Below are 12,534 nucleotides of genomic sequence, written 5' to 3' on the forward strand. Positions count from 1 at the left end.
TATTTAATGAAATCATCAACTTACATTAAGTATGTAGTTGTAAATGCATGTTTTTATTAACTCAATTGATGTGCCGGAATTAGTGCAGGTTTCAATCAAATTAATGGTGCGTATCTTCATATTTGCAGCTTCTTTTTGATTTCCTTGCATTCAAAAATGACATCAGCTTCTGGAAGAAAAAGAAAAGCATGACTGGAATGTCTACAAAAGCAGGTATGGCATATATGAGGTAAAGAGGGTGTGAATTGATCTTGTTTTTACTCTTGTATATTAGAACACATATGAATATCTGACATGTTTTAGGAGATGTGGCAAAATGAAAACAGTTTTTGTACGATCGTCATGGGAAAGTGTGCTGTGATTTAATCAGTGTTCAGTTATTTAGCAGATTATATATAATCTCTGATTATGACTTTCTTCTAAAGAGGAAAAAGTGTGACCACAAGAAAACTAAGACATTACTTCAAAAGCTTAATTGGGAAAACCTCCCTATTTTTTATATAATGTTATCAAATGATTAAGTATGGGTAATGTGGTTGGTTGTTAGGAATTAAAATTGTTGTATTTGAGAAATGTAAGTTGTCATTTTGTTCTTATGCAAAAATCTTTTATTCTTGGTTACAATTGGAAGTGTCCTCTCACATGTGATCTTAAATCCTTGCTGATCTTAAACGCAAAAAAGAAGCTTACAAGAAGTGGAAGATTGGACAAATGACCAGGGAGGAGTATAAAAATATTGCTCAGGCATGCAGGAGTGAAATCAGGAAGGCCAAATCACACTTGGAGTTGCAGCTAGCAAGAGATGTTAAGAGTAACAAGAAGGGTTTCTTCAGGTATGTTAGCAACAAGAAGAAATCAAGGAAAGTGTCGGCCCCTTACTGAATGAGGGAGGCAACCTAGTGACCGAGGATGTGGAAAAAGCTAATCTACTCAATGATTTTTTTGCCTCTGTCTTCACGAACAAGGTCAGCTCCCAGATTGCTGCACTGGGCAGTACAGTATGGGGAGAAGGTGACCAGCCTTCTGTGGAGAAAGAAGTGATTCGGGACTATTTAGAAAAACTGGACATGCACAAGTCCATGGGGCCAGATGCGCTGCATCCGAGGGTGCTAAAGGAGTTGGCGGGTGAGATTGCAGAGCCATTAGCCATTATTTTTGAAAACTCATGGCGATCGGAGGAGGTCCCGGATGACTGGAAAAAGGCTGATGTGTAGTGCCCATCTTTTAAAAAGGGAAGGAGGAGGATCCGGGGAACTACAGGCCAGTCAGCCTCACCTCAGTCCCTGGAAAAATCATGGAGCAGGTCCTCAAGGAATCAATTATGAAACATTTAGAGGAGAGGAAAGTGACCAGGAACAGTCAGCATGGATTCACGAAGGGGAAGTCGTGCCTGACTAACCTAATTGCCTTCTATGATGAGATAACTGGCTCTGTGGATGAGGGGAAAGCAGTGGATGTTATTCCTTGACTTTAGCAAAGCTTTTGATACGGTCTCCCACAGTATTCTTGCCTCCAAGTTAAAGATGTATAGGCTGGATGAATGGACTGTAAGGTGGATAGAAAGCTGGCTAGATCGTCGGGCTCAACGGGTAGTGATCAATGGCTCCATGTCTAGTTGGCAGCCAGTTTCAAGCGGAGTGTCCCAAGGGTCGGTGCTGGGGCCGGTTTTGTTTAATATCTTTATTAATGATCTGGAGGATGGTGTGGACTGCACTCTCAGCAAGTTTGCAGATGACACTAAACTAGGAGGCGTGGTAGATACACTAGAGGGTAGGGATCGGATACAGAGGGACCTAGACAAATTAGAGGATTGGGCCCAAAAAAACCTGATGAGGTTCAACAAGGAGAAGTGCAGAGTCCTGCACTTAGGACAGAAGAATCCCATGCACTGCTACAGACTAGGGACCGAATGGCTAGGTAGCAGTTCTGCAGAAAAGGACCTAGGGGTCACAGTGGACGAGAAGCTGGATATGAGTCAACAGTGTGCTCTTGTTGCCAAGAAGGCTATGGGCATTTTGGGCTGTATAAGTAGGGGCATTGCCAGCAGATCGAGGAACGTGATCGTTCCCCTTTATTTGACATTGGTGAGGCCTCATCTGGAATACTGTGTCCAGTTTTGGGCCCCACACTACAAGAAGGATGTGGAAAAATTGGAAAGAGTCCAACGGAGGGCAACAAAAATGATTAGAGGTCTGGAGCACATGACTTATGAGGAGAGGCTGAGGGAACTGGGATTGTTTAGTCTCCAGAAGAGAAGAATGAGGGGGGATTTGATAGCAGCCTTCAACTACCTGAAGGGGGGTTCCAAAGAGGATGGAGCTCAGTGGTGTTCTCAGTGGTGGCAGATGACAGAACAAGGAGCAATGGTCTCAAGTTGCAGTGGGGGAGGTCCAGGTTGGATATTAGGAAACGCTATTTCAGTAGGAGGATGGTGAAACACTAGAATGCGTTACCTAGGGAGGTGGTGGAATCTCCTTGCTTGGAGGTTTTTAAGGCCCGGCTTGACAAAGCCCTGGCTGGGATGATTTAGTTGGGAATTGGTCCTGCTTTGAGCAGGGGTTTGGACTAGATGACCTCTTGAGGTCCCTTCCAACCCTGATATTCTATGATTCTATGTGCACATGGTCTACTGCACTCGATTTTCAGTGATACTACACATTTACAATGATGATCCAGTGAGTTTCAAGGATTAGAGTTCTAGGTTAACATGAGAATATTTGCTAGCTGCTACCCGCATAAGTGTGTAAAACCAAAGTAGAAGGATTCTGAGGGACACTGGATAGTTTTGGTTTCTTGGTACTAAAGTAATGCCGTTTTCAAAGTGTCTTCTCGGTTCCAGCATCTCTATAGTTGGGCAGAATGGTTGGGAGTTTAAAGATGTACATTTTAAATACTACTTACAGTTACACTATTTGAAGGAAATTAGAATTGGAGGACATGAGAATTCTCTTTCTTTTCCCAGGAGAAAAGAAGGAATGTCTGTGCTGTGTTTAGCATTTAAATGGGACTGCACTTATTATTTGTCACTCAAATGTTTTTGAAAAACACTCATATCTGTTTGCTTAGCATTTTTTAGTGTCCAGTTCTTGCTCTTTCTTATGCCTTTTCCCTCTTCTCTAATATAAAAATCATTGGGCAGGAAATGGTGCTATATATAATTGCGAAGTTTAACAGAACCTGAGAAATTGCATACATGCAAAGTGTCTTATTTTAATCAAATACCATCAAATGTATTTTGTTCAAGGATTTCATGGCAGTTTTCACAGGCTAAACTTTGAAATTTTCATAGCTAGAAAGTTTTATTGTCTGAGGTTTTCTTCTTAACAAGAATCACTAACATATATTTAGTAATATCTTAAAGTACTGCTGATACGTTGTTGTATTGCTACCAATATTCTATTATAGAAATACTTTTCTTATTGCAAGTTTTTTGTTGATTCAAGAATATTTCACTCCTTATGCATTTTTTTACTTTGCTTACTCTGAATCCCACTGATCAGGTTGTTGGTTCTCAGCAAATTCTTGCTATTCAAAATCATAATTCTGTTGTGACATCACTTCCTAAAATCATCTATAGTCTCACAAGAAGCTTTATCTGGGGAAGCAGCTCATATAGCCTGTTGTCATTCTTCTTTCTATCTTTATCTTATAATAGTTTAACTGTAACATTCTTTAATCAGATATCACTTATTCCTTTAATATCTAAATTATATTAACTCACATTTCTATTTACTTATTCAGTGCTTTGGCGATGCTTCAGTACCGTGGTAATATTTCTTTTCCTTTTGGATGAACAAACCAGTTTATTGGTGCTAATTCCAGCAGGTGTTGGTGCAGTGATTGAGGTGAGTTCATAAAGCTCTGAAGTCTGCTTATGTCTTATAGGTTTATTGCTGACGTTGCTGCTATTTACATCTACAGTCCTATGGGGACGATGTTAAACTGTTCATTTGATATATATATGAGTATGTGTGTGTATTTATCCATCTATCTATATATAAAAATAGTCATTGTCAGTTTAAATTTTAAGTGAACTAATTTAGAACAATTCCAGTTTAGATAGAATACACTTTAAATAACTTATCCTGAATAACTTCTGTTTAATGTGTTCTCTTCAAGGAACTCTAATCATAAAGGGTAAACAGTAAAACTGTCCATATATAAAGTGCTGTAAAGTACACAAAGTAAACAAATTGGAAAAAAAATCTTTTTACCAACTTTGCAGTTCCTGTAATTTTGGAGTATTATTTCTAATTAGAAGCACAAGATTTCAAATGTGACTTTGATCTGGAATCCCTTAAGATTGCAAAAAACACACACACAGGTTAGGTTTCTAACAAACATTAACTAGGGAGCTCACGGTACAAGCATTTAATTGTTAAAGGTTTAACTTCATTATATGTGTCTATGTTCTCCAAAATTACCACATTTACTTTTGGAATTCTGAACTAACTTTCTGAGACTGTTCAAGGAAACCCAGTAATTAGTTTTAAAATGGGTCCTTTAAGAAATTTAGCATTGGGTCCTGACTGTCATTTGTTCTCACTAGAGCTGGTCAAAATTTTCTGACTGAACAGTTTCTGTCTGCGTTGATTTTGTTAAAACATTCAACAAACAAGGCACACTGTATATGGTGGGTGTGCCAGCCTGCCTGGCTGGCAAATAGAGATGAAGTTCAAGAGAGCCTGCCATGCAGGGAGCCAGGAATTCTAGGGACCATATTTCAAAATTTCTGTCCAGCAAAAATTTTAGTTTGACTTTTTACCCTATTCAGAACGAACAAAACTGTAAAAATTCAAATATGTTCACAGGATAAAAACTGTGTCTTGGCTAGCTCTAGTTCTGACTCAGGATCCCATTTTCTACTAATATATAATATTGTGTAAATATTCAATTTAAAAAAAATTGATCAGTAATGAAAAGTAGGACTGCCAGAACTGACTTTCAGATTTCCTGTTTAAAAATGTATGAAGAAAAACTAAACAAAAACTACAAACAAAATTCAGAAGGCATAAAAAGTTCGACTGTGTGAAGTATCATACTGTTAGGGCACTACTTACAAAGACCATAATTTAGGACCCGTTTTTAAGTATTGTCCCATGCAGTCCAAACTGGGGAATGACTTTCACAATACGTATTTACAATCCTTAGCTGAGGTTTTTATTACCTTGAAAGCTACAGTAAAAAGGCGACGAGTGCCTCTGGGTTTATTTGTACTGTTCACTTAAATGCTGATACCTTTATTCACTGATCCAATGAATTCATTTAACTCATTGACTTTAGTGGGACTACTGAAGGAGTAAGATATTGTTCAAGTGATGGTCCCTATATGTCAGGGGTGGTCAAACTGTGGCTCTTTCACAATTAAAGTGCTGCTCGCATTCTCCACCTACCAGCCTGTGGGGAGGGAGGAGTGTGTGGCTGCTCCATCTACCAGCCTGTGGGGGAGAAGGGAGGTTGGTTTCTCCACCTACCAGCATGTGGCAGGGTGATGAGGCTAGGGGCTTCTGCCAGAAACAACTGGTGCCTGCTGAGAGTGGGGGGCACAGTTTACAGGTTTGCTCCCCCAACAGCTTGAATCATGCCCCTCCAAGCACACATTCCCTGTTACCCTCAGCGGCCCCTCCCTCCAACTCCCAGGTGTTAGCTCCTTATGGAGAGGCAACAACAAAGAGCTGGGAGCTGCAGGGAGGGGCTGCTGCTTTAGTTCCGTGGGGAGAAGCAGCAGCAAAAGCAGTGGCTCTCCTTGCAGCTCCCTGCTCTTTGTTGTTGTCTCTCCCCACGGCCGCAGCTCCAAGCTTGCCAGCTCCAGCAACTACCATGCAGGGAGGAGCCTGGTGGCACCATGTGACTGAGTAGGGCCAACTAACCCTGGAAAAAATCGGTGGGGGGGAGAGGGTGACCCCATGTGCCCCCTCCACGTGTCACCTCTGGACATTCTGCCCAGCGGGGAGGGGTGTCCTGGGGCATGCCTGCCGGGGTTCAGGGCTTCAGACCTGCAGGGTGCACCTGCCGGGGCTTGGTGCTTCAGCAGGAGCAGGACTGAAGGTGTGAATCCTGGCAGGTGCGCCCTGACTCTTGAACTTATGAAGATTGTCATATGCATCTCGGATGGTCAGTAAGTTTGGCCACCCCTGCTATATGTATTCCAAACGTGGGTGTGCAGGCGTGCTATGTGTTGGAGCCAGAAAATTTCTGTAGCAGTGTCCGTTGACCCGCATGAGCAATGTCCGTAGCCACATGGTCAGGCAAAGTTATATGAGGCTGTGCGGAGCGACGCCCTCTGTTTCCTTGTACCATCACATGGTTGAAATCAGAATCCCTCTTCCTCTGCGATGGTAGTTTTGGCTAACAAAGCCCTTTCATTCATTTGTAGTAGCCTTCTTCTGTTTTTCTCTTTAGTTTGCTGTGCGTAGTTCTGAGTGTAGTGTAGTCAGTTTTCTGTGTCCTTCCCCAGGGACTATGCCCCATGTTCCAGGGTTCAAAAACTATGCATTATGCCCTCTCTCATTCTCAGTGAGTGACAAGCACCAATGCTGTCTCTACTGTCTTGGGGAGACTCATCTTGCTGCAAGATCTGTTGCTCCTTCCATCTGTAGATTCGGAAAGCGTGCCAACTTCACCTCCACAAATTTCTTATGAAGGATGCGCTCCGGCTGCATGCACAGTCCAACCCCAGAGGGGCGGAACCATCGGTGCAGCACCCTTCACTGGTGGCGAATGCTCCTCCTAGCACGTCCCATGTCCCAGGTCTGGCAGCGCCAGCGGTCTAGGATAAGCCCAAGATTGAGAGCCAGAAGCTCTTGCATGGGTATCGCAGCAGGTCCCCTTTGCAGGCTGCCTCCAAGCACAGCGCTTCCTCCCTGAACTGCCCCAGGTCGGTTGAGACATTGAGCGCAGACCCCGCCACACCACCAGCTAAGCTTCCTCTCTCTGAGGGTAAGGTGAAGAAGGAGAACTCGATGGCCCACCACCCGCCATGCCAGTTACCTGCCTGGAACTCTCCCCAGGGTGCCACCACCTGTCCCACCTGCATTTCAGCATCCGTCGGTCTGTTCACTGCACACACCACCTCGCTCTTCGACTTCTCACAGGGACATTTCCCAGACCTTGGGACAATGTGAGCCCCTTCTCCAGTCAGCACATCTCTAACTGCCCTACCCTCATTCTTCGCTGCTCACTTCGCACGAACCTCCCACTCCAGCAGAGGCACCGCTACTGCTCCAGGAGGGGTGCTTCAAGCCTATGCATCCCACCAGTACCGATGGCCTCACCATTCCCAAAGGCTTATACCACTCATACTCTTACCTCCTGACAATCAGAAACAGTATCAGTACCTACTACAGTGGGTGGCCATGGACCTGGGTGTACCCCTGGAGGAGGTTGCAGGATCAGCACCATCAATTGGTGGACACCCGGCAACCCCAAGGGCCATCTGGGTGGCACTGCCTGTTCACAATGCTATCCTGCAACCTGTGAGAGCGGTCTGGCACACGCCGGCTTCCTGTGTCCCCACACTGAAATGGACAGGACATTGGTACTTTGTTCCAGCTAAGGGGGCAGATTTCCTCTTTTCCCATCCCACCCCCCCGAAGTCATGCAGTGACTGAATGCGTCTGCCAGCACACCCATAAATTCACTCCTCCAGAGCGGGTGGGCAAGCACCTGGACTTTTGGGGCAGGAAGGTGTACTCCTCGGCAGCATTGCAATTTCATATTGCCAACTACCAGGCTCTGCTGGCGAAGTATGATTTCCACAATTATGCCAAGCTCGCAGAGTTCCTGGACGACCTGCTACAGGACAAGCAACAATACTTCTATGCCCTTCTGGAAGAAGACTGCCGACAACTAAGGTGAGCCTCCCAAGTGGCCATGGATGCTGCAGATACGTCCTCTCACTCTTTAGCAACTGGGGTCATTATATGCCGAGACTTATGGCTGCAGTTCTCCTTTTTCCCCTGAGAGGTCCAGAACACCATCCAGGACCTCCCCACTCTCGTTCCATCTGTCATACCTGGGACACCTCTCACTGGGATCTTTTCATTACACAAGACAATCACAAGTTCCCTCTTTACTGCTCCCAGGGAGCCCAGGGGCTCAACTCTCAAGGCAATGCTCTCGTGCCCTGGCAGGGAGAACTTCGTTACGCCTTTCCCCCGTTCCTCTCCTTCCCCAGGTCCTCTGCAAGATCTGCCAGGGCCTGGCTACGGTCAGAGAATCATAGAATATTAGGGTTGGAAGAGACCTCGAGGTCATCTAGTCCAATCCCCTGCTCAGAGCAGGACCAACATCAACTAAATCATCCCAGCTAGGGCTTTGTCAAGCCAGGCCTTGAAAACCTCTAAGGATGGAGATTCCACACCTCCCTACAGAACCCATTCCAGTGCTTCACCATCCTCCTACTGAAATAGCGTTTCCTAATATCCAACCTAGACCTCCCCCACTGCAACTTGAGACCATTGCTTCTTGTTCTGTCATCTGCCACCACTGAAAACAGCCTACCTCCATCCTCTTTGGAACCCCCCTTCAGGTAATTGAAGGCTGCTATCAAATCTCCCTTCACTCTTCTCTTCTGCAGACTAAAAAACCTCAGTTCCCTCAGCCTCAGTTGAACCTCATCAGATTTCTTTTGGCCCAGTCCTCCAATTTGTCTAGGTCACTCTGGACCCTATGCCTACCCTCGAGCGTATCTACCTCTCCCCCCAGCTTAGTGTCCTCTGCGAACTTGCTGAGGGTGCAATTCATCCCATCATCCAGATCATTAATAAAGACGTTGAACAAAATCGGCCCCAGGACCAACCCCTGGGGCACTCCACTTGATACCGGCTGCCAACTAGACATCGAGCCGTTGATCGCTACCCGTTGAGCCTGACAGTCTAGCTAGCTTTCTATCCACCTTATAGTCTGTTCATCCAATCCATACTATAACTTGCTGGCAAGAATACTGTGGGAGACTGTATCAAAAGCTTTGCTAAAGTCAAGTTATATCACATCCACCTCTTTCCCCATATCCACAGAGCCAGTTATCTCATCATAGAAGACAGTCAGGTTGGTCAGGCATGACTTGCCATTGGTGAATCCATATTGACTGTTCCTGATCACCTTCCTCTCCTCCAAGTGCTTCAAAATGGATTCCTTGAGGACCTGCTCCATGATTTTGCCAGGGATTGAAGTGAGGCTGACCAGTCTGTAGTTCGCCAGGTTCTTCCCTTTTTTAAATATGGGCACTATATTTGCCTTTTTCCAATCGTCTGGGACCTCTCCGACCGCCACGAATTTTCAAAGATAATGGCTAATGGCTCTGCAATCACATCAGCCAACTCCCTCAGCACCCCTGGATGCATTAGATCTGGGCTCATGGACTCGTGCATGTCCAGCTAATACTGATAACCCCGTTCTGGTCCTGCCAGTTTTTGTTTCTGGACCTCCTCAGGCTCTCTGCCTGCCCCTCTCCTCTCCAGTTCCACACAGTTCCGGACCATCTCACTCACGACCAAGGCAGTCTGTCATACCAGTCCTGGCTCCCTTTGCCTCATGGCCTGGTTTTTGGTTTGGGCTCCTGTGTATACAATGCTTGTTTGCCGCTGGTGCAGCACATCCTTAAATGCAGTAGGTGGACCTCCATAAGAGCTTACTATGTGGCAAAATGGAAATCTTTCACCTCTTGGGCTCAGCACCACCACCTCCCCCTTGAGGCCATCTCCATCCCTACCATCTTGGAAACTTCCTGGAACTTAAGACCTCAGTCGTTAACTTCAGCTCTGTCCGGGTGCACCTGACAGCGCTGAGAGCCTTCCTTACCCCTGTGGATGGCCGCTCGGTGTTTACCCACTCCACCACCGCCCGCTTCTTCAAGGGCCCGCTTAACAGCTTTCTGCCAGTGTGCAAGCCCATACCCCCCTGGGACCTCAATCTTGTCCTCTCCAACCTCACCATACTCTGTTCCAGCCTCTGGCCACATCCTCCCTCTTCCACCACTCCATGAAAGTCATCTTCCTTGTGCCTATCACTTCTGCTCGGCGGGTCAGCGAACAGGTGGCCATGATGGTCTACCTCCTCTCCCCCCTATCTCCTCAATACAGTTTTCCATAAAGACAAGCTTTCCTTGCACCTCCACCTCAGATTCCTCCTGAAGGTAGTCTCAGAGTTTCACCTCAACCTGTGGATTCACCTTCCGGTCTTCTGTCCTAAGTGTCAGCCCTGCACGCCACTCCTGCAGACAGGACCCCGCATTTCCTAGATGTCCACTATGTGCTGGCGTTCTACCTTGACAGAACCCACACCATTCATGCCTCCCCACATCTCTTCGTGGCCACTGTAGACAGATCCATGGGCCAAGTCCTGCCCTTCCAATGCATCTCAAAGTGGGTCTCTGCATTCATCCACATAGGTATATGCTATCCAATACCCTGCCGCCCAGCACAATTACAGTGCACTCAACGTGGGCACAGGTAGCAACATCTGTCTCCCTGGCAGACTTCTCCTCGCATGACATCTGCTGAGTGGCAACATGGCATTCTGTTCATACCTTCACTACCTATTACGCAATCAACTAGGCGGCAGCAGACGCAGCTGTGGGCCATGCTGTCCTCCAGACTGCAATGCCTCTTGCATCCTCGCACCCGCCTCTGCGCTGATCACTGCTTGATCTTACCCACATTTGGAATACATATAGGGACCATCACTTGAAGAAAAGGCGATTACTTACCTGTAACTGAAGGTTCTTCAAAATGTGTTGTCCCTATTTGTATTCCAATACCTGCCTTCCGTCCCATCTGCTGCGTGCCACGCTGCTCAGCGTTAAGATGGTGACCGAGAGGGCGTCACCCCACACAGCCTCATGTAACCTCACCTGGACCACATGGCTACATACGTGTGGGTCGATGAATACTGCTACTGGAATCTTCTGGCGCATGGCGTCCTACGCCCCCACAGTGGAATACAGATAGGGACCACACATCTCGAAGAACCTTCGGTTACAGGTAAGTAACCTCCTCTTCAAGTCTAAGAACTAGATTTTGATATCCTTAGTCATGATGAATAAGTTGTTCTTGATATATAAGCATTGTATTTTTGTAACTTAAACTACAGCTCTGGAAAGTGAAGAAAGCACTGAAAATGACAGTTATATGGAGAGGCATGAGGCCAACAATCCAGGTACAATACCTTTGCTCTTTCATAATGACTAGAGTTATTGAGCACTCTGCTCCCTCAGAGATTAGTGAACAGCTTACTTTAAAATAAAATTCAAATAAACAAAATATGAAGATGTATAATGTCTAGAAGTATACAAATGGGGGAGGGATAGCTCAGTGGTTTGTGCATTGGCCTGCTAAACCCAGGGTTGTGAGTTCAGTCCTTGAGGGGGCTGCTTAGGGATCTGGGGCAAAATCAGTCCTTGGTCCTGCTAGTGAAGGCAGGGGGCTGGACTCGATGACCTTTTGGGGTCCCTTCCAGTTCTATGAGATAGGTATATCTCCATAATGCTGCTGTGTTCATCCATTTGTATAATATCAGGGGGGTAGCCGTGTTAGTCTGTATCTACAAAAACAACAAGGAGTCTGGTGGCACCTTAAAGACTAACAGATTTATTTGGGCATAAACTTTCGTGAGTAAAAACCTCACTTCTTCGGATGCATCCGAAGAAGTGAGGTTTTTACTCACGAAAGCTTATGCCCAAATAAATCCATTTGTATAATATGATTCAATAAAAAAGTTGCAGAATTAGCTACAGAAAACCACAGATCAGTCTTCCATTATTACTGCTGGAGGATAGAAATGTTATTTGCTACTGAATTGAGAAGATTAAGACATCTTCTGCAAAACAGATAGTTCTTCGAGTGCCCGGTCCCTGTGTGTATTCCACTGTGGGGTGTAAATGCACTTCACATGCCTGAGACCAGAGAATTCTTGCAAGCAGTGTCAATTGGTCTGTCTGCACCCTTGCTCTCCTCATACACCATGGGTATATGGGGTGCTATGGACTAACCGCCTATCCAGTTCCTTTTTACCACTGCATGGCTTAGTTTGCAATTTCCAGTATCTAGAGCCCTTCTTTCTGTCTTCTTTGTCTTCAAATCTGTAAATATTTCAAAGTTGTATAGTTATTTTTACTGTAGTGTACTTAGTGTTAGTAATTTTAAAGTATACTTAGTAACAGGTATAATCCCCACCTCAGTGAAGCGTTTAGCTTTCCCAGTATAGGGTTTAGATTATCCCTAGGATACCAGGCTTCAAAAATTGTCATGTCCCTGATCCTTCTCAGTCAGTGATGCTTCCACTAGGTGCAGTATCTGTCAGTCCTTTCCCACCTGGGCCTGCAGGCACAAGAACTCTGGCTTAAGAAGCAACTCAGGAAGAAAGCAATGAGGCCCCAGTTGGACCCTGCCCCCATACATCTGCCTGAGTTATAGACGAGTGCACCTCCTAGCACAAGATCTGACACAGAAGGGGGAAACAGTAAAGTCAGGGACCCTTCACTGGGCTTCTACCATGAGAGTAAGCGCTGTTTTCATAAGCACAAGAGCAGGGCCC

The 12,534-nt window shown here is 45.6% G+C and overlaps 1 protein-coding gene across 2 annotated transcripts in view; it reads left to right on the top strand.

The window, feature by feature from the left end:
- CLPTM1L (CLPTM1 like) overlaps window positions 1–12,534 on the top strand; it is a 91,839-nt gene that overhangs the window by 44,270 nt on the left and 35,035 nt on the right. Inside the window, exons 8-10 of one of the 2 annotated variants that reach the window (XM_005290064.5) lie at window positions 129–213; window positions 3,742–3,845; window positions 11,092–11,157. In XM_005290064.5, the coding sequence (XP_005290121.1) occupies window positions 129–213; window positions 3,742–3,845; window positions 11,092–11,157 (255 nt within the window). The remainder of the gene's footprint in view (window positions 1–128; window positions 214–3,741; window positions 3,846–11,091; window positions 11,158–12,534) is intronic. The other variant, XM_005290066.5, reaches the window with a different exon arrangement.

Source organism: Chrysemys picta, chromosome 2 (assembly GCF_011386835.1).
Source record: "Chrysemys picta bellii isolate R12L10 chromosome 2, ASM1138683v2, whole genome shotgun sequence".
Lineage (NCBI taxonomy): Eukaryota > Metazoa > Chordata > Testudines > Emydidae > Chrysemys > Chrysemys picta.